The sequence below is a fragment of the Fonsecaea erecta genome (assembly GCF_001651985.1).
Source record: "Fonsecaea erecta strain CBS 125763 chromosome Unknown Scaff9, whole genome shotgun sequence".
Taxonomy (NCBI): Eukaryota; Fungi; Ascomycota; class Eurotiomycetes; order Chaetothyriales; family Herpotrichiellaceae; genus Fonsecaea; species Fonsecaea erecta.
Window position 1 is genome coordinate 948,775 of NW_017387252.1, and position 20,677 is coordinate 969,451.

Below are 20,677 nucleotides of genomic sequence, written 5' to 3' on the forward strand. Positions count from 1 at the left end.
CATCGGCAGGGCAGAGCACTGTCCTGTGAAACGCACTTTGCATCTCCTCACTTCCGAGTTCCGTCCGCTGCTGCTTGGTACAAGGTAATCGGTATAGCATCAAACATGTTGGCTGCTTACTCTGGTCAATTCTTTTCCAGCTGTCTCTAGACAATATCTATCTCAGGACCCAAGCACGAAACATATTCCGCCCCCGACATCCCCTGCAATGATCAGCCTGCGCATTCAGAGAAATGTCTGGGAAGAACCTCGATCTCTGGTCCCATTACCTCTGTGCTCTGTGGTCTTATTGCAATGCTCAGTGACTAATTGGCAGATCAAAATCCCATGCCCATTCCCTCCTTGGGCTTGTCTCATGATAGCACGTCTGCCTCCGTTGCCTACCTTCTTTCTCCACGTTCTCCTCAGCCTGTTTTCGCCACGCCTTCCGCCCGTTACACCCAAGCGTTGTCCGGTTTCACCAAATGAAGTTGAGGCAGACTTTATGCCAGGACAGGCAGGTGAAGGCCCCGAAGATGTGGTTGTACAAGAAGTTGTGACGAGACCTGGATACCGGTGGAAAACAAATGGTTGGTCAAGAGAAGCCCAGTATTGCATCTCGGTCCGGTTTCCATACATGTTGAACATGGCACGCACGACTGCGACATCTAAGCATTTGTATGTTGGACTGAACCACCGCAATCCAGACGGCTGCAGCCTGCATGGGGCGGCCAGGGTTATCATCTGCAGTCAAGAGAACGAACGTCTCATGGTGGCACGCTGGATCCGGGACACTCTTCCTTTTCATGCCAAATATGCACATACTCCCCAATGGCTTCTTTCCTCTGTCCTGGCCAGCTGGCTATTTTTCACGTGCATTTTTGCATTGGAGTTTAACTGAGAGAACCACAGGGGTATCTGCATAGAGCCAGACAGATATACGGACTCAATCCAACAGTATTCACAGTCTTGATATCGACCTCATCGGCAGAGGCATGTCAAGCACGTTCGACTTTACCAATCGTCCACTTTGAAGTCAACTTCCACTTCTCTTTATCCTTTTTCTCCATATCCTTATCCCGACAGATCAAGAGCGATATCCCTTGCAATCAATAGTCAAATTACTAGTCTGGAGGTAATCCTCTTCAACCTTTTTGGACGCGGTTCTCTTTTGTAAGTTGCAAAGCTTTGGGGCAGAGGAGACAGCTCCGTCGCAAGCGTCTTCGAGAGCCCTGAGCCGTATCTGAACAAGTTGTTACAGAAGTTGGTTGAGGCAGTTCCATTGACTTAGGGGCTAAGTCTCCTGCACAGTGGCCGGGTTGTCCTTCGAAATCTGCTTCCTCAAGAGATCGATTTGTTGCTTCAGCTTTCTCCACAGAAGATAGTCATCCAAGTCCTTTTCCTTCTTTGCTGACACCATGGAGTCTTCGCTTTCGATCTCCAATAGATCCCACTGTTCCTGCAGCTCTTCCACCATCCTAGCGTCTGTCACAGATAGTTTTCCTGCGCAGTCGCTGTCCTTGTCCTGCGCAATTTCCAGCAGCGCAGACACAAACGCCTCCTGGATATACGCGAAGGAAAAGTCATCGGTGATCTTGGCGGCGGCGGTACAGATCTCGTCCGGGAACTCAATGTCCTTGTTGTCGCTCAACTTCTTCTGCCAGAACTGGCAATACTTGACGCGCTGCTGGAAGTTGGGGTTGTCGAACAGATACTTCCTATCGAACCGGGACGGGCGCTTGGCAATACCCGGATCCAATCTCTCCAGGTGGTTGGTGCTGCCGATCATGAAGATGCCGTCGTTTTCAGAGAGGCCGTCCACCGCGTTGAGGAAGAAGCTGCGCACTCGGTCGGTGACGAGGCTGTCGAGATCTTCGAAGACCAGGTAGCAGGGTGCCTCCTGTCGGGCCTTCTGGAAGATTGTGTCGATGCTGTATTCGGGCGGGAAGAAGCTGACTAGGGACTTGACATAGAGTGTCGGTACGGGCGGGTCCCGGCTGTACAGAGAGTGCATAGTGGCCTTGATCGAAATAGTCTTGCCATTCCCTGGAGGACCATAAAAGATGACGCCGCGTTTCCAGGGGACGCGGAGGCGGCTGTACTCATCCCTCGAATCGAAGAACCGTTGCACAGTATCTCGGAGGTCATCCTTGAATTTCTTGTCGAGAATCACATCCTCCCAGCGAGATTTCAAAATGCTCCGGTACAGGAGAGGATCCTTCTGCCAGTATCCCTGGTTGAAGACCCAAATCTCGTCGTGCAAGACAGATCCCCAGCGTCCCACGGTGGCCACCAACGTTTGCGCTGCGGCCTTGTCGCCCAGGATATACTGGTTCCGAATCTGCGGATACGACATGGATCCGTCTCTACCATCGGCAAAGTACACGAGAAATGTCAGATGCTCCCACTTGTAGATGTAGCTCTCGAAGAAGGCCTCCTCGGCGACAATACCATTGCCGCCGTCCATGCGCCTGCTTGGCGGGACGAAGAAGGTCCATCTGAGCGAGTCCGGCCAGATTTTGGGGTCGATGTTGTTTTGTTGGAGCACTTCGATTGACGCCTGCCCTGCTGCGGCGTACGCTTTCAAGTTACAATTGAATTCGGGGACGATGGTGATGGGAATGCCGGGATGGGCATTCGAGATGGTGTCAAAGATGACCGCATCCGTGTCGACGCGGGATGCCGAAGCGTTGCGGAAAAAGGCGCCGGATACGGATTCCGCGGATTCTTGGGCGTTATGGAAATCCATTGTTCTTCAACAGCTATTGGGAGCCTGGACTTGATAGCGGTCGGAAGGTATGGAATACGGAGGGAATGAATAAGTCGAGGTAGTTTGCTCTCCCAGGCACCAGCATTGATCGGCGAGGGAGCTTCAAGCTCTGGCGTCGATCGCTTCCATGGATGTTTCAGATGCACAGCCCCCAATCCCTCCAGCTTGGGGGCCAAACACTCAGCCTTGTGGTTCAACGGCCGAGTCGATGATATCTTGGGAGACACCCTCCTGCTGTAATAGAGTCCTGACTTGATCATCAATCCACGAAAAAACCATTTTGCGTGTCTCTGCCTTGTTTTGCTGGTATGCGTCCCAGAAGCGACCTTCATTCCTCAGATCCTGAAACCCCCGATCAAACTTCTTTTCCAGCTTTCCGCCCCATTTGGTCCCTTGGCTCATGATTCTGCGAATGTCGTCAATCAGGGCACAGCTCAAGAACCCGAGCATCTGGGGGTCGAGTTGGATGTTGTGCGGCGACCGCCCTCGCAGCATGAGAGCCAACAGGCATTGCCGACACAAAATCCAGAGCGTCCACATCTGCACGACTCGCATTGGATAGTGCTCTTGCTCGAACAAAGCAGGATGAACTCCTCTGACAAACACCGCCGACTGTAACAGGGCCTCAGAAAACCTCTGAGAAGCGATCAGTCCAAGGAGCAACTGCTGCCGCAGCTGAGGCCAAGGGTACCGATGCAGCGGCCAGCTTTTCGTCTGAGCCAGGCGGTGCATGAGCTGTTTGATGGTATCAATTTGGGTGTGCTCACGTCCACGGTAAGAATTTTGGCTCATGAGAAACTGCTCCACCAGGTCACCGGTTTCAGAAATTATGGCGTTAATTGCTGGCTGTGTTGTATCTGTCGTCATGGCACGTGTAGGCTGGTGAAACCTGTCGAGAGGAGAGTCTCGACCTCTAGCGCACAAGCTACAGCTGCAAGTGAAGAAATACCGAGCCTTCAGTTCTTCTTGCCTTTTGTCACGGGGAAAGGTCGGATCAACGTATGAAACCGTAACTTCTTCATCTTTGGCAATTGGCCTCAGGGCATGCACAGATATGCTTCCGTAGGGTGGAAAGCCCTCTTGATCGCTCCATGCCGGGATGTCGAATCTTAGAAACGCATTGGCATCACATGAGTGATTCAGAAGAGCTGGTCTGGGATGGAGAATGAGCCCAAAAGAGTCGAATGTCGGGTTTGTGATAGTATAAGAGTTGATAAGCAACTTGAGAGTTCTCAGTCGTCATTTGTTGAACGACGGGTAGGGGCATGCTTACCATACAGGTTATTCGCAGTATTGTCGCCTCGCTGTGTTCGGTACCACAATAGGATTTGATGCCCTTCATCGCGATGAAGGCGTCTTGCCAACGCTCGCCTCCAGCTTTGAGCAGGTCTTCCTGATGACTCTCCAGCGCCAGAAGCTGATCCCACTCAGAATGAGGAAGAAGATTGGCCCTGTGCTGCTTCAGCAATCGAATGATGGCTCTGGCTGTGGTTGGAAGGATTTTCGGCTGCAGTCTGCCGTAGAGCTTACACTCTAACCGATGATACTCTGACCATGCCCGAGCCTGGCACCTCTGCACTTGGAATTAGAGCCTCCGACCCCTGAACTCATCCCCGTAGGAAGACGTCAGACCTACCTTGTCACAGAATTTAACCACTTTGCATCCGCTGCAAGCCTTCAACGCCTGGTTATTGGCGGCTTCAGGAGAGTAGTCCAAGTCCCCCGGTGAGCTATAGCAATAATAACAGCGGTTTTGGAGTTCTGAAGTCGACAGTGCCACCATCAACGGACGGGCAACGAAGATAACCTCTGACCTGGGTGCGATGTCGTGTGCTGCGAAAATGCCATTTCCACGATCTGCTACTTGCTTTGTGTAGACGTCTGCAGTTCTAATTTCTTGCTTCAACGGGTTCGTCATGGTGAAGGGGGAATCTTTGCGGCGTTTTCGAATGCCGTCTTCACAGTCGGATATGCTCACACTTGGATGTTACCTCATTAGTCTCAACTTCTCCTGGGCCTGCATATGTCAGACAGTGTCAACTGGGATGAAGTTGTCATGCTCCCTGCTATCTGATCTGACTGCTGACCGTTGAAGAAGTTGTTTGTGTGCAAGTGAGATGCAGTATGATACGGGGCAGAAAATGGCAAAACGCTCCTAAACACATGTGGTGCGCATTGCCGCTTTAACCACCAACTTCATCGTTGGCTGCAGCAGCAACCCATCCTCACGTCAAAATGGATTCTCGGATGCTCCTATAACTAATACCAGCAACCGACTGCTCACCCAATACATCATGACCAGGCATCGTTTGGATTTGACCCAAAAGCAAGCAAAAGATGGAGGAGGACTTGACCAGGTATCAACCAAATCTAGACTAGCGACGCGGGTACTGACCAGATCTGTCTCTCGATGAGCTTGGAACGTGGAAAGGAAACGCACTGGGTCAAAGCCTATCGAAGCCCGTACTTCGTTGTTGCCAATGTCATAATATACTGATCAGAGCCAAAACACGGACGATGCTTCTCCGCCCAGTCGTCTGGGCTATACTTGCTTCAACGACGCAAGGAGCCGAAGCCATTGACGTTTGAGCCTCGTAGCCAGCAACATGTGGTCATGAACCGAGCCTCATTCTAAGCGCAGTGTGTGCTAAATTGTCCTCCTGACAACACTCCTTGTCAATCCCACAGGATTTCGTTACATCGAGCATGCCTTGTCCCAGACTGGACGTATCATGGGATCAATCCGCCAGACCGAAGAGCTTGCCAGCCACAGGATCCCATTCGGAATTCCATCGACGTTGACTCTCCTTTATGGCCCCCTCCTTTAGTCTTGCGAGCTGTCGTGAACCGGGATCAAATAATTCACGAAGAATGTCTGCTAGTTCTTCCGAGCTGCCGAAGCCTTTGCCATTGACGTTTTCCGTCACCAACTCTGGCCATGCAGCAAACCTGCTCCAGCCCGCGACGGGCAGACCAGCACCGAACATGTCAACCACCTTCATGGGCAGGTCTACTCCGCTACTGCTGGTATGGAGGGACACACCGAGATCTGCAGATCCCAATAGAAGAGCGTAATCCTCGAAGCTAAGCCAATCGGTGTAGATGCTCACCATATCGAGAGCTTGTGTTGACCGCAGCTCTCGAATCTTGTCGAGGTAGAATTGCTTTTGAGGGCCCTTTCCTGTAATCACAACGACAAGTTTTGGAAGCTGTGGGTGCGTCGAGGCGGCGCTGGCAGAGTAGCTACAGAGAGCATCCAGGAGAAGACCAAAGTCCTCGTCCGCTGTCCAAGAGGTCGAAGAGACGAGCAGTCTGACCTTTGACTCGACGATTGCATTAAAATGGTCCTGAGTGAGGGGGTAACGCTGTAAGAAGGCCAGCCGCTTCGAAGCTGTTAGAGGCTGATACAACTCTGCTGGGCGGTCATGCAAGGTTAAGATCGGAGCAGTGATCTTATAGTTGGATTTCAAAACTCGAGCCATTGCATCTGTGACGGTAAAATTTGTGGTCGCTGCTTTCGCCAGACTGACTTCATACGACTTGGATATCCTGACCAGCGGATGATCTGCACCGAGCTTTAGAGCCAGGATGGAATACCCAAAATTATGCCAGTCGACGATGAGCCGGGTTCGTCGAAAGAAACACACAATCGCAACAACCAGTAAAGTAGGTATCGAGGGCGGATTCTGGAGATGAAATCATTAGTATAGCCCACAAACAAGGACGCAGGACAAATGAACCTGGACCAGCATCCATTTAGAAGCGGTAGTAGTGTAGCTCAAGGTGTTCCAAAGCGTCCATGTCTGCAGGAGGACTTTCAGGGGTCCAACTGCGAGAAACAGCAGCTTGTTGCCGGTTTGAAGCCATCGAGGAGCTGGTGTTAATGGAACAAGCGTGACACGAGTATGGGCGACGAGCTCAGGCAATGGATCAGTCTCTGGACCACATGCAATTAGACTGATGCCAGAAGTAGCTGTCGAACAGTTCTACTCCTCACCTCTATAGCCAACAAGCTGGACACGACCACCGTGGGTCGCGATGCTCAGAGCATGATACTGCATCCGGGGACTACGGCCCAGATCGCCCAGCACCACGACCTGAACCGAACATTGTGGATCATCAGCCTGCCTCGGAGATGGCAACAGCAGTAACAGTACGGTGACAAGGGTGGATATGGCCACCAAGATGGTCAATAGCATCCTCTTGGGAGGTATTGCTGTTTCTTTCGTGCTGCATCAGAGCACCAGAAGTCAAAGAACAATGACGTCGACCAGTCAGATTGTCCAGGGTGGTCAGATTGATGGAAGTGGTTTAGACTCGAGGGTGGAAAAGAGGCTTGAAAGATTCGAGAGGCCGAAAAAGGGGGCATCCTCGCCTGGACCGCAGCCAATCATGGGAAGCAAGAGAAGTTGCATGCCCGAGCTGCGAAATGCACAAGATCCATCAGGCGGGATACGCCTTTCCTAAAGACTCCACCCCTTGGGAGTTTGCTACCCCTTGAAATATGATGCTGCTGCTGCCACTGTTGCTACTGCTGCCCACTGACACGGTCGGCCAGGGGCAGCAGACTAGACAAGAAATGTGTACACAGCTATCCTTGTAATCTCTTTCCCCAGACCACCTCTCTCTCTATTTCCCCCCTCCCCGCCTGCGCCTATCGAGGTATCGGACGACGGAAATCAGCTTGGTCGCGTCAACAACCCTTTGCTACCTGTCAAGACGGCAATATCACTGACACCTCGTCTGTCGAGTCTTGCCTGCAGAGGCTACAACGAGTGTGTCTGCTGAGCCTCGATCAAAGTGTCCCCTCGACCTTCGGGACCCTATGAGAGGACCATGAGCGCCACTTTCACTTTGCCCGTTGCTGCCGACAACTGCAAGCATGGGCATCCTCATGGTCCTTCCCACTCTCACTCCCACTCCCACTCTCCTCTACATTCGAATCCGAGCTTGAATACACGCTCTCACCAACGAAGTCGGACAGGAAGCCGCCTCACAGCCCCCTTCCCCTTGACACGAATTCCCTCCGAATCGATCATTCAGCAGAATGAGGCCGCCATGAGCGTGAACCGTTTACCTCCCGTAAACACTCATTTTCACGAGCACCGACGTGTCAGCCCTGCCCCCTCGCGTGACCTCTCGGGTCCGCAGTTTTCGCCAAAGAGAAGGGATACAGAGAAGACCTCATACCCATCCCCTGCCGTAGCGCGAAGGCCGACTTTCAAGAGGAATTTCTCCAAACCCACGCAATTCTTACTACACTCGACCGAGAACTACTCATTACTACATGGGATACTTGAAGACGACGAGTCCCGGCGGATTTTTTACTTCATGATCTTGAACCTCTGTTTTATGCTGGTTCAGTCGACATATGGCATTCTTACGGGCTCTCTGGGCTTGATCAGCGACAGCATCCATATGTTCTTTGACTGCGTGGCCTTGCTGGTCGGAGTGTGCGCTGCAGTCATGAGCAAATGGCCGCCCAGTCTCAAATTTCCATATGGGTACGGGAAGATTGACACCCTGGCAGGGTTAGGCAATGGCATTTTCTTAATGCTGATCAGCATTGAGATTGTCTACGAGGCGATCGAACGATTGTTCTCCGGTGCCGATGTCAGTCGAACTGCGGAGCTGCTTGTGGTCAGCACGATCGGATTGTTTGTGAACCTGGTCGGCATTTTTGCTTTTCATGGCGCTCACGACCACGGGCACGGGCATAGTCATGGAGGACACAGCCATGGCCACTCCCATCACGACACCGACCACGACCACGACCACGACCACGACCATGATCATGATCATGGACATAAACACGATCACAGCCACCACGAAATAGTCGGAGCTCCCATGACGGCGTCGGCTTCGCCAATGAAAAACAAACGAGGAGCAGCAAGCGACCACCACCATGGTGGGGAAAACATGCAAGGGATCTATCTCCACATCATGGCGGACGCGCTCGGCTCTTTGGCGGTCGTGGGTTCAACGCTTCTTGTCCGCTGGACCGGCTGGAGCGGGTTTGATCCCCTCGCATCATGTATCATTGCGGTTCTCATCTTTGCATCCACCATCCCCCTCGTCACCGCGACGACCAAGATCCTCCTTTTGTCACTCAACTCCGACATCGAATACAATCTTCGAGACATTCTCAGTGGTGTGGCCGAAATTCGCGGCGTGGTAGGCTACACGGTGCCGAAATTCTGGCTCGAAGATATCAAGAAGGAGCCCGGTCATCACCACCATCATGGCCATTCCCATGCACACGACGACCACTCACACGCGCATTCTCACTCTCATAAGGATAGTGATGGCAAGAAGTGTGACGGCGAAAGTTCCGACCCTACGGTGTTGGGTGTGATCCACATCATCGCCTCACAGAATGCAGACCTGGAGGATGTCAGGGAGCGGGTCTCGATGTATTTACGCCAGAGAAAAATGGATGTCGTGGTTCAGGTAGAAAGGGAAGGGGAACAACGGTGCTGGTGCGGCGGAGGGCAGAAGAGCCCCAAAGCATGAGCCCTAGGGCAAAGCTTCATGTACGGTCTGACGTGTTTAATGATAATTCTTCACGAACACAATTTGATGGGTTGATCGGGGAATTGCATAGCATTGCAGGACCACAACAAGTTTCCTTTACCGTGATACAGAACTGGAGTCGCTGCCGTTATTTCCGCGTGTAGATCCAGTTACCATCCATGTATACGATGTTTTGAAACACCATTCGAAATTCACTACGAACGAAAGAAAGAGTCGTATTGTTGATATCTGGTCAAATCTTCCTTTTTCCTTGGCCTTTGCCTTTCCTTCTCTTGACTCTTACCCCCCTTCCTCCTTTCCCCTTTGTTCCCTCTATTTTTGAGGCATTTGGTCCCCTGCCTGCCTGCCTGCCTGCCCGCTGGCTCCTGGCCCCAAAAACACACACAAACTACATCGACCATCCGGCTAACGGACATCTCTCGACGTATCCGTACCTCCATCCTGGTACAGCGCGAAATGTTCGCTCTGTTTTTCTCATTCTCTCATTTTCTCTTTTTTTTTCTTTCCATATTGCACAGCTTCTCGCCCTGCTAACTCAGTTCTGCAGGCGGTTTCTGCGGCTCCGCGCCGGGTTGCGAGCTGCCCACCGCGGTGGTCGACGTAACCTGGCTGCGGGTGTCGCTGGCCGAGAAGCCCATGCTCTCACGGTGCGATTGAGGTGAGAAATGGCGGACTTCGTCCCCCGCGACCTCGGCGGGCAGCGCGTCTTTGTACGGCCCGGCCTGGCTGTAACTGCCGCCGCCGCCGCCGGAGGGGTAGAATGGCGGCGGTGGGGAGTGGGATTGCGGGTAGCCCATGGGTGGGTATCCTTCGGGAATAGCTTGGATGCCATACGGATGACCGTAGGGGTCCTGTACCTGCATCATCTGCGGCGGCTGGCCCTGCTGCGGCGCCGCGTACCCGAACGCTGGGCTGAAGCCGTGCGTGGGCGAGCCGTATTGTTGCTGCATCATGTGCGGGCTGCCTACTGAGGGAGACGGGGCCATGGTCGTCGCCACGGACATGTGTTTGGGGTTCTCCTGTGCGGCGGCATACGCCGTCGACTCAGGACGAATCGGGCCACCAGCGGCGGTGTTGGCAGCTTCGAGTTTCCGCATCTTTGCCCGCCGGCGGTGGCGGACGGCGAGACACGCCCAGAACAAGCCGATGAGGAGAAGACCGGCGACACCGACCCCGACCCCGATCCCAATTTTGGCGCCCGTGCTTAAATGAGTGTGGTCTTCTTCATCTTCGTCGTCAGCGCAAGGAAGGCCCAATGCCCACACTCTGGAAATTACATTAGTTCCAATACAGCAGGCCGGTTCTGGAGAATCCGTGAATCGAGGTTGAGCTTACTGATTCACGATGACATTTACAGTCGGGGTTGACACCGTCGACTGGGCGGCCAAGGAAGCTGATACCATCGAGGTTATGGATGCCAGCACGGCCGAATCGGGCGAGATCGTCGTCGTGAGTGTACTTACGCAAGGGAGGTTGCCGATGATGCTTTCGCCATAAGTGGTGAAGCCACTTGGACTAGGAGATTCGTTCAGTACATACCACACGATGAAGGGACAGTAGTGAAAAGGCCCGGGACTCACCAGCAGACTGGGTCGATGTCAACCATATCACTGTAAGCAAAGAATCAGATGACATCCTTCCGCCCTATGACTTCGAGAATTGATGATACCTTGGACAAATAGTAAGTGGGGCATTGCTCAGCATGGAGATGATTCCCGTTGGAGTCGGACTGGGAGTCGTGCCTGTCCAGGACGTGCTGGACTCATGTTCGTCTCCCTCATCTGTGGCCGACGAAGCAGCAGAACCCGTCTCTTCTGGCTCGGAATGTGTGAAATTCAATGATGGACAGCATTCTGGCCGGTCGTCGGAACATCCCACAAGTGGAACTTCGACCGAGCTGCCGTCAGGGAATGTTAGGAGGGTGAATCGAGCAATGTTGCACCTGATCAAGAAAGATCAACACGGATACCCCCAATAGCGCGGACACGTTAACATACGTTCCAACGAGCAATGCCTGGCCTGTGAATGGTACGGTCTGGATAGCAGGGACATAGCTCGGGGCTGAATAACCGGAGGTGGTGGTTGCTCCATCATAAGTGCTACCTGAAGTGTACACTGTGGTTGTGTATGCATTTCCGTTTAAATCGGTGGTGTAGACCACGGATTGCGCGAGTGCCACAGAGGGTAAAGCAAGCAAACATAAAAGAGAAGCCGTTCCCAACCCCATCGTGACGGCCAACAGGTATTCGATACTGGTATCAGCAACTCAAATTTTGAGGGCAGCGCCCTGTCCTGTATGAAGGAAGAGAGGAAAACCGAAATGGAAAAGAGGAGATCTGCAGCCCTGCGGCGGTCGGGTTCGATATACCCTTGACCACGAGGCCGGGATGGCTCGTGATTGACCTGCACAGCCGGGGCAAGCAGGCCCTTACCTTGCACTCGAACCGTCTCAGAAAAGCTACCAGCCTCCAAGACCAGAGCCGTTGTGTAAGTGGCACGAACACGAAGAGATGGCCCCAATGGACTCGCGATTGCGCTGTCACTGCTGGACGTCTAGGCGACGACAAGCAGTGCCAGGTAGCCCATGGCTCGACTCTAGCGGCGACAATGTATTGGCCCGGATTGGTGGATCCAAGTCTGGACCCCAATTGATACGAGGCTCAACACGAAACCTTTCCAACCAAACAGGTCACTCTAGGCTGGCCGAATCGCTTGATTGGGCACACAATTAAATCATGTATCGAGACTAGACTCCCACGCTGATTGCATGTGAGTTTTTTGACCTTGATCTGGCCAAAGTCAAAGGCCTCGTCCGGAAATACGGGGTCTGGGTCAGACAAAGAAGAGGAGGCTCATAGTGCGAGATCGAGCCCACAAATTATGTGAATAGAGAGTCTCTTTTTCAAGAAGCACGACAAGGTTACCTGGCCCGGGACTTCCTGGAACGGCCTCGCTTAGGACTTCGAAAAAATGGCTTGGTCTATGTCTTGTTGGATCAAGAAGAAGTAAAGCGTCTTCAAGCTCAAAAGGCGGAGGAAAGAAGACTTCAGCTGCCAAGACTCTGGGCGTCTGGGCATCTCGGCGCAGATGCAGCGTGGAAGGAGGAAGGAGTTTCCGCCAGACTCTTTACTTCCCATAGTTCAGCTGATTGCCCTCTCGCTTTGCCATTGCCACAGCTCCATGTCAGCGGAACACCCTTCGCTACGGAAGGGCGGACGCCAAGGAGCCTAGAAATGAGGCGGGTAGAAGCCTTGCTCGACTGACCTTGGGCTTCCTATGCTCTCGCCACGGAGCGGGTTGTCTGTCGGCTTCAGCTCAAGCAGGCCAAGACTGTCTCGATGTTCTTTCATCGACAAAATAACCTCGTTAGCGATAGTCACAGCGGGAAGTGAGGTCGAGAAGGCGGTCAGGAAAGGCTTTAGCGGAGCTCATTGAGAATGTAATCTTTTGCACCCAACCCCAGCAATATGACCTGTCCCGTCCTTGAATCATTCAGTTGCCTGGAAGCCCCCGGTTCTTTTACCCTCTACAAAGACAACTGGTGGCTTGAAGTGATGTCTTTCATGCAGGAGATAGGACAGTACGCTGAGGAACATCACTCCTGCCCATACTGCCGGCGTCCAGTTTGCCATGCTCGTGTCGACCGGTGAGGCTGATGGAAAATAGCAGAAGACGATGGTGAAGCCGCAATAAAGGAAAGCCAACATGTTGATGACAAGCCCCATAGCGTCCCAGACTCCACCGCGCCGCTGGCAGTGGCTCCCCTCGTATCAGCTTGAGACAAACACATCCAATCGAGACCATGTACGTGCTCAGCAAAGCCAGTAAGGTGAGAGAGACTATAATGTTGAACCTGCAAGTCCTCGTTAGCCTTCTGGCATTGCAGGGAAAATACAATGACTTCTCCAAAGCCCTATCCTTAGAATGTATAGTTATGCAGTTGTTGAGCCAATGATGACAACGCAGAGCACCGTTGACCAGAAGAGGTGGCGTAAACTACATTGAATGGGATGTTTCGCCTTCGTTCGATCTTACTCAGCCGTCGTGAGAAGGGGAATTCGTGGCCTCGTGAAAATGTAAAGACCTCGCGGCTGGTCGTTGCAAGCGCGGTGACACCGCAACTGAAGATGAGCACCAGGAGCAAAAGGGACAGCACGTAAGCGACAGCATTCGACCCCGTGTTGAGGAAGAGCTGTAGATAGGGTGTTCCCGGCGTTGATCGCGTCATCGAGTGTTCCAATACAGAGCAGCATCGTGATTCGCGTTATGATTCCCATGGAGAGGTCCAAAAGGTAACTCGACCACATTGGGCGTGGAACGTTCAACAAGGCATCCGCGACTTTCTCTGGGATACGGCATGCGTTATCCGACCCGACAACAGGCAATCAGACTTGATTAGAGGTTCGTACCATATGATACGTGCTTAACCAAGTTGCAATATGAGATAGTGACTTGGTGAGACATCACACGCAGTTCCGACGTTTCCCCAGCCTCTATTATCGATAAAGGTCCCGAATACATCTTTTGCGCCGTTCTTGGGACACATGGCTATTCAGAAGAAGGGTGCAAGTCAGCCGTGCTTATATTCTGTGAACTTCGAGGCATGTCACCTACCTCAGAGTGGTTTAATCGTGACCAGAAAGCTAAGAGCTTAGAAAGACAAACTTCCATGTGGCCGTGTATCTAGTGATTGATATTGATATTAGCTCACTGGCTGAGCTGAATACATGAAACGAAGCGCATTCACAAAGGACAGGGCCAACGATGACATATCGAGAAGTGTTTACGAGTAAGATCGACGAACACTCTACTCGACTCACATCGATATAAATCCAAGTGTTGAAATGAGAGAAAAGTTTCGGTTGAATTCCTGGCGCTTGCCGAATCTGAACATATCCCTGATATCCTGAGCGGTGTCACCAGACAGTCCATGGTGACTTTCTTGTCCGCTGCTGTCGGACAGAAACTCTTCGTCCGTAGCTGAGATGAGTTTCGAGTCGTGTGTTTTCTCATTAGTGTAAGTCCCGTCGCCTCCGCTGCTGTCATGACGGAGAGGGACTTCCATCCCATCCTAAACGCTCATTTTGAGCAATTGAGGACGGGTCTGCTCTTACGGCGTTCAGATATCTTGGGTAATATTGCAGGAGAGCGATTGAAGTTCCACGACTTGAAGAACCAGACGATTGTATCGACAACAAATGGAATCTAAAGGGACGACAGAAACTCCCCCAGCTGCCCATGAGTGATTGAAAATCCAAGGACTCAATTTTACATTAGGTCTGTAGCCACCGTAGGGGAATGGATTGTAGTCTAGATAGCGCAATCGTTTGGAGAGCGTTGCACGCGGCGACACCTTGACGGAAGGCTTGACGGATCTTGACAAATCGCCATTGAGAGGTGACGATCCCTTGCGGGGACTTCAAGGAGTCCAGAACTGGCCAGTGCTCAATCATGATGCAGAGTTACAAGGTACCCTTCGTTGTGCACTTGAAGCGTTGAGGAAGGTCGAGGTTAGCCGGCCAAAGCTATCAACGGAAGCCACGCGAAAAGATTGATTGTCAGTGTTGAGGGTGGGCAGAAGATCCAGACTTCGACACGTTGACCCCTGGCAAAGAGGATGGATGCTTACCGACAGTGACTGGCACCCGACGAACGTGGCCATGAACGAGGGTTTCGATCAGCAGCAGAGCAAGAAGCACTCGGCAGATAGAATAATTTGAAGCTGCTGTGCTCCTTGTACGTACTGTACTGTGACGTGAAGTAGAATGGAATAGTTAAATGGTGCAGATTACATGGTCGTTAAATTGCTTCTACCCAAAAAATTGCGAACTTGCTTACTCCTGCTCCCAACACATCTCACTCCACGAGATCTCAGACAGTATCTGTACATTGTCCAACGAAGCGTTGAGCGTCGAGTCATTCTCATCAGCGCGCAAGTATGCCAGCGGCCTCAAATATCCAACACATGTCTGAAATTGGATTTCCCAACAACGCCTTGCATTTAATCGAAAGTGAGCCGAATATCACCAAGGACTGCTAAGGCTGCCCTTGCATATGATATAGATTATCAATCACCTCTTCACAAGCCAGCGGCGATCTTTCCGGCAGCCTCATCTGCAACACTCTCCTCATACCAAGCCTTGATGCGAGCAGCCTTTTCGGGGCTTCGGACCTTGACATCCATCTCGAAAGGCAGGGGACCACCAATCAAATTAGGGGTAAAAGCATTCGAATCAGGCCACTTGGGTTGACCATTCGCATCGAGGTATGGCTTCAGTTCGAAGCAGCCGACAATGCTGCCGCAAGCGACGAGCAACTCGGCCTCAGTGACTTCAATACCGGGGCACATGCGACGACCCATTCCGAAACCATGGTGGCCCATGAGTCTGGGATGTTCCGTAAGAGGCTCCTTGTAGGTGGGGTATTCCTTCTCCAGCCATCGCTCGGGCTTGAACTCCTCGGCGTCAGGGTAGAGCTCAGGGTTGCGGGCAAGTGCGAGATCGACAGCGTGGATAACGGCACCCTTGGGAAGGTAGTAGCCGTTCCATTCATCATCCTCTTCGAGAAGACGGGGCACACCCAATGGGACTGGTGGTCGCCATCTGACGCACTCCTTAATAGCAGCACGGAGAACGGGAAGATTGGGGGCATCCGAGACCTCAATGACACGGTCACCAATGACTTCGTCGTATTCCTTGCGGACCTTCTCTTGCCATTCGGGGTGCAGGACCATGGCGAGGAAGAAACAGTACAGAGGGCCACCAATGGTGAAGATAGCGACAGTCACCAACATACCAACAGCGTAGGCAGCCTCGTGGTCGTCGAAACCGAAGGATCGGTTGCCACCCTCGGCTTCCTTACGCTCAAAGTAGGTACGGGCGTAGCTGATGGGGGCGATACCTTGGTCCATTTCCAGGCGGACCTGCTTCATGAGACCCTTCCAGAGCTTCTCTTCCTTTTCACGTCGCTCACGCACGCGCTTGATCGATGGGTTCAGCCATTCGGGGAGGCTGCCCAAGAAAGGCAGAAGGTTGGTGATGGGACCTGAGGGGGAAATCTGAGGAATGAATTCGCCGGCGTTCTTGCAGTGGGCAGCGGCAGAGGCCGGGCTACCGTAACCGAGACGAGCACTGATGCGACCGCAGAATCGATCGGTCAAAGCGAAGTGGTCCTTGGGGTCCATGAGGAGTTTGTACATGAATCGCTTGCATTCGTGGCTGACATAGCCATAGTACTTCTGGTTGAAGCCCTGGGTCAGGACAGTGTGGGCGAACTTGCGTTGGTTGCGCCAGTGGTCTGCATTGAGCGTTAGAATTGAAACCCCTCGATGACTCGGTGCACTTCTAGACTTACCGTCATGCGCCAAAAGGGGCAGGTATTGTCCTTGAGAATCACTTCCTGGGACAGCAGGCACCATGGGGCGAGAAGAGTAGATTCTGGCCTTCTTGCAGAGCAAGTCGTAGGCGATCTTCGCATCACCGACCCAGATATGCATCTCACCACAGATGGTGGAGCGGAAAATACCATTATATTCGTCACAGAACTTCTTCATGGCAAACCAAGGTGCCATTGGGTCGACATCGTGGACACGTCCGATATAAGGGATTGTGCTTGTAGGGCCCGGAATGAGCTTCAGTCCTGGGGGAGGACGGTCCCGGAGCATATATTTAATGATCTGGATAGTGGTGACCAGGACGAAAATGCCAGTACCAATGAACCATTTGTAGGTCCCAATGGCATTGACCGCCTGTTGCGACTGGAAAAGAACGTTGGAGGTCTCGTTGGCATTGAGATAGCTGGAGATCTGGGTCATGATGACCGACGGCGAGATAGAGGCCGCCATGGGAGGCAACAAGAACAAAAAGGGGAACTGCCCTGCAACTGACAATTGCAAGAGAAGCAGAAACCAAACGAAGGGAAGTGATGAATAGATAAAGGAGGACAACAAAAGGGGACCGGGGTGGGAAATGTGGGCGTCAGGGAGTCGGGCATATATTGCCTAGAGCCAGCCATAAGGGAAAAGCCAGAGCTGGGCTGGGCCGCCCACTGGGCAATTACTCAGGACAACCAATCTCGACCCTCTGATAGGTGCGTTCAGGAGGGCGCAGTTTGGCAATCAGGACTGGGAGCACAGAAAGTCAGACCTTGTCCGTGGCTACCAGGGCTGGCTGCCCAGGAGGTGGCCCTCAGCCCCCCCAGCATCAGCGTTGAAAATGGACGAGACAATCCATTAGCCCACGTTAGGCAAAACTAGTGGCTGTCAATCATAACACCGTCATACCTAAAAGAGATAAATAGTGGGCCCCGGTGTCTCCAATTTTGGAACGCGAGCAGTACAGCCACGGGGTATCCGCAGTGTTCCCCTGATACAGCCCCTGACGCCGCCTTGCTAAGATTGGTATGTCCGTAGTGGCGCTAAGAGCTGCATCGGGGATAGCTTGGTGCCGCCTGACGCAAGATGCCCTCCGGTAGGCGAGATCACGTGCTCGTATGGTTAATCTGGTGTTCATCAATACCATCTCAATACCGAGTGGATTCCCGTTTAATCATCCGCCACTACACAAACCCGCCAATAACACGCGCCGAATTTTGAAACATCGTAAACCTTGGATCCCAATGTGCAGCACCAGATCCTTCGCCGCATCGCGTCGAAGCCATATCATCACCAGACAACGGCTTCAACAGGCACACAGTATGACCACATCTCTCCTGCTCCTCCTTGCTCCCAGTCTCAAGTCTCCCGTGCTGACAGGAGTATTCAGGCCCGGCAGCTAAGTTCTCCCTTACGAGAACCGTTTCATCGCCAGGAGGAGCAAATTAGATGTCTCCCCACGACAATGAGCCCTCTAGCTCCACCACCAAGGGCTCCCACGGTGTTCACGGTCTCCTTTCTTTGACTTGCCGAGCTACCGCATGTGGTAGTAGGCTTGCCCCCAGAATTACTTCTCGGAAATCGGGGAGCCGCGTTAATCTCTCCTCGCCAGCCTTGCCTTCGCCAAACTAACCACGTGCAAGGCTGAGATCTCTTGGCGTTCCAGTCTTCATGCTAACGGTTTTGGTCTCCGGACAGTTCTTTTCGAATGTCTTTGTACGACTTGATGACTCTGTTTCTCGCAATGAAGATGCACATGCCGTTCTATCCGTGAAATTTATGCCAGGATTCCCTTCGGACAAGACACCTTCGCCAAGCTGACGCCGACACCTGCTTTCGTCGTCCACAAAATCTCGAGTTGGCAAGCCAGTCAGACTGAGCCACTTCCTCGCTTCTCCCTGTGCAGCAAGGCCTTCACCGCTCGGCTGCAGTCAGCCAATCTAAGTTTCCTTCTTGAATGGAAACTCTCAGAGGCCATCTGGAGCCCGTCACTCTGCCCTACTGGCCAACTTGCAAAAATGCGCTGACTTGGTCACCCGAGGATTTGGCAGTCGCTGCAGGTGAGCTGGTGCATATCTTAACGCCTCGCGATGCATCCCGCTCTCTGGGTGATCCAGGGCACAAGCAGTGGCACACATTTACTCTCCGCGTCAACCAGTTCGAGCCGTCCGAATGGCCTTTTCAGGAATTGGCCACTATTACGCAGTTTTCCGTAGGAGAGGAACTGTCTGAGTCTACAGTTGTGTCACTTTCATGGTCTCCAGCCGGACTGGGTATTTACAGAAGAAGTGTCCTTGCTGTTTTGACGTCAAATCTCATCCTCTCGCTCTGGGAGTCGAATGGGAGACTTGGGGTTTGGCAGCGAACGGCGATTATCAATCAATATCTTCCTAGTGACGAGCAGCTCAATAATCCCCGAGAAAAGCGACGAGTGCGAGCCTTCCACTGGCTACCGGCCCTCTCGCTGTCCAAGGGATTCAGGTGGGGCTCTCAACTCGTGGCTTTGGCCGATGATGATTTCACGGTCCTGTTCTTTCACCTTTACAAAACCAACGGCGCTATATACGGAGATTGGTCATGCAAGCTTCTGGCGCAGTACAGATTCCCCGGTCTCCAGCACTTGGATGCAAGTGCAATGAAAAGGCTCGGTCTGCGAACCATTCTGGCTCGATCCTCACCCATCTCGAATTTGGAGACAAGCAAATGGCGATTCGAAGATGACCTAAGTAAGCCCTCAGGAACAGCAGCTCTGGATGTCAAGGTAAGCTTTGGCCAGTGCAGTGAGGCGGAGTATCTGTCCCTACGAGTCAAGTGGATGGATGAAGCCAATAGCAGAAATCAACGTGAGCTGGCGCTTTCGGTTACACCTTTAAAGTCAGCGTCGAGCTTCTCGTACTCGGAAATGCCCAACCAGAGCCAATTTGATTCGGCAATTCAGAAACCTCGTTCAGATTTCGACCGCAACTTTGGGCTCGGGGGTAGGATTCGCATACACTATTGGGGTGCTGTATTCTCTCCCGACCGTACTCTTGCAGCGGCATGCATCTCACTGCACCCTTCAGACATGATTGAGTACGGCATCCCTTCAAGCCAACGGACGACAGTGGTGTTCATGCGCCTGCACGAGCCACTGACGTCGGATAACAGCTCAGAAACTCCGTCAGAGGTGCAGAAGCGCATTCTTGAGTTTCTGAGGGACTTGCCACTTGGTTTGGTGAAAACCGACCTGGATAAACATATTGTGCGGACCGCCGCTGCCCTGATCAAACTGGATTCCACAAGTTTCTCGTCACTCACCCAATGGGCAGATGATCTGCTGAATCTACTTCCGACGAAAGTTTCCGGTCAAAACCCCAGTAGCTTTGATCAGCGACCGTCTGATAATGACACAGACCATGCCGCAACTACTGGATCGGGCGGCGAAAATACCGTTCTGGCTGACGAATTTTGCGAGCTCTGCGGTGACATCATACCATTTTCAGCAGACCCAAGTCGAGCAAGGTGCAATCGGGGCCATCATTTCAGTCGGTGCAGTCTTTCCTTCGTTGCCATCCAAGAGCCTGGAATTTCCGTTTATTGTTCTAAATGCGGTAGGCAATTCCTCGACCCTGGCAAGCTGGAATGCGCCGATGGTCCAAGCTTGAGTCAAGCGCTATTCGACCACTTCGATGTCTGCCCGTACTGCCAAGGCAAGTTCCGGGGCTGAGGCTGGAATGCGGCTCGATGAAGCCATCCTGTGTCACCGTCAGAGATTGGACCTGCAAACAGGTTTGCCGGCGCTCCCGTCATGTTAGCAGAAAGAATCCGATTGACTGCTCTCTTTGTTCTATCCGAAGCAGTCAAGTTATCCAGACTACGCCGGATTCTGAAATCCTCATCGACGGTCTTGAGAGTTTACCGCAAGCGGAAAAATATTCTTTCAACAGCGCTCACCGCAAGCAACCACCCAAGATGGCGGCGCTTAAAACAGCCTCCAGCGATGATACTAAATTCGAACTCCTCGACATCGTTCTAGTGGTGGA

At 52.5% G+C, this 20,677-nt stretch overlaps 7 protein-coding genes across 7 annotated transcripts; 2 read left to right on the top strand and 5 right to left on the bottom strand.

Moving 5' to 3' along the window:
* Positions 1–1,273: 1,273 nt before the first annotated feature.
* AYL99_09564 (hypothetical protein) lies at positions 1,274–2,728 on the bottom strand (the record flags this gene model as incomplete). The annotated part of the gene is made up of 1 exon (XM_018841071.1): positions 1,274–2,728. One exon carries the CDS (start codon positions 2,726–2,728, stop codon positions 1,274–1,276), a length of 1,455 nt encoding a protein of 484 aa, XP_018689752.1.
* Positions 2,729–2,929: 201 nt separating this feature from the next.
* On the bottom strand, positions 2,930–4,667 carry AYL99_09565 (hypothetical protein; the record flags this gene model as incomplete). The annotated part of the gene is made up of 3 exons (XM_018841072.1): positions 2,930–3,970; positions 4,023–4,322; positions 4,386–4,667. The coding sequence occupies 3 exons, from the start codon at positions 4,665–4,667 to the stop codon at positions 2,930–2,932; spliced, it is 1,623 nt and encodes a 540-aa protein (XP_018689753.1).
* An 820-nt stretch (positions 4,668–5,487) lies between these two features.
* Positions 5,488–6,948, bottom strand: AYL99_09566 (hypothetical protein; the record flags this gene model as incomplete). The annotated part of the gene is made up of 3 exons (XM_018841073.1): positions 5,488–6,435; positions 6,490–6,686; positions 6,747–6,948. The coding sequence occupies 3 exons, from the start codon at positions 6,946–6,948 to the stop codon at positions 5,488–5,490; spliced, it is 1,347 nt and encodes a 448-aa protein (XP_018689754.1).
* An 859-nt stretch (positions 6,949–7,807) lies between these two features.
* AYL99_09567 (hypothetical protein) lies at positions 7,808–9,262 on the top strand (the record flags this gene model as incomplete). Its single annotated transcript, XM_018841074.1, has 1 exon — positions 7,808–9,262. The coding sequence occupies one exon, from the start codon at positions 7,808–7,810 to the stop codon at positions 9,260–9,262; it is 1,455 nt and encodes a 484-aa protein (XP_018689755.1).
* Positions 9,263–9,813: 551 nt separating this feature from the next.
* On the bottom strand, positions 9,814–11,510 carry AYL99_09568 (hypothetical protein; the record flags this gene model as incomplete). Its single annotated transcript, XM_018841075.1, has 5 exons — positions 9,814–10,549; positions 10,619–10,798; positions 10,864–10,893; positions 10,953–11,225; positions 11,281–11,510. The coding sequence occupies 5 exons, from the start codon at positions 11,508–11,510 to the stop codon at positions 9,814–9,816; spliced, it is 1,449 nt and encodes a 482-aa protein (XP_018689756.1).
* Positions 11,511–15,362: 3,852 nt separating this feature from the next.
* AYL99_09569 (hypothetical protein) lies at positions 15,363–17,126 on the bottom strand (the record flags this gene model as incomplete). The annotated part of the gene is made up of 2 exons (XM_018841076.1): positions 15,363–16,579; positions 16,637–17,126. The coding sequence occupies 2 exons, from the start codon at positions 17,124–17,126 to the stop codon at positions 15,363–15,365; spliced, it is 1,707 nt and encodes a 568-aa protein (XP_018689757.1).
* A 1,486-nt stretch (positions 17,127–18,612) lies between these two features.
* Positions 18,613–20,361, top strand: AYL99_09570 (hypothetical protein; the record flags this gene model as incomplete). The annotated part of the gene is made up of 1 exon (XM_018841077.1): positions 18,613–20,361. One exon carries the CDS (start codon positions 18,613–18,615, stop codon positions 20,359–20,361), a length of 1,749 nt encoding a protein of 582 aa, XP_018689758.1.
* Positions 20,362–20,677: the final 316 nt, after the last annotated feature.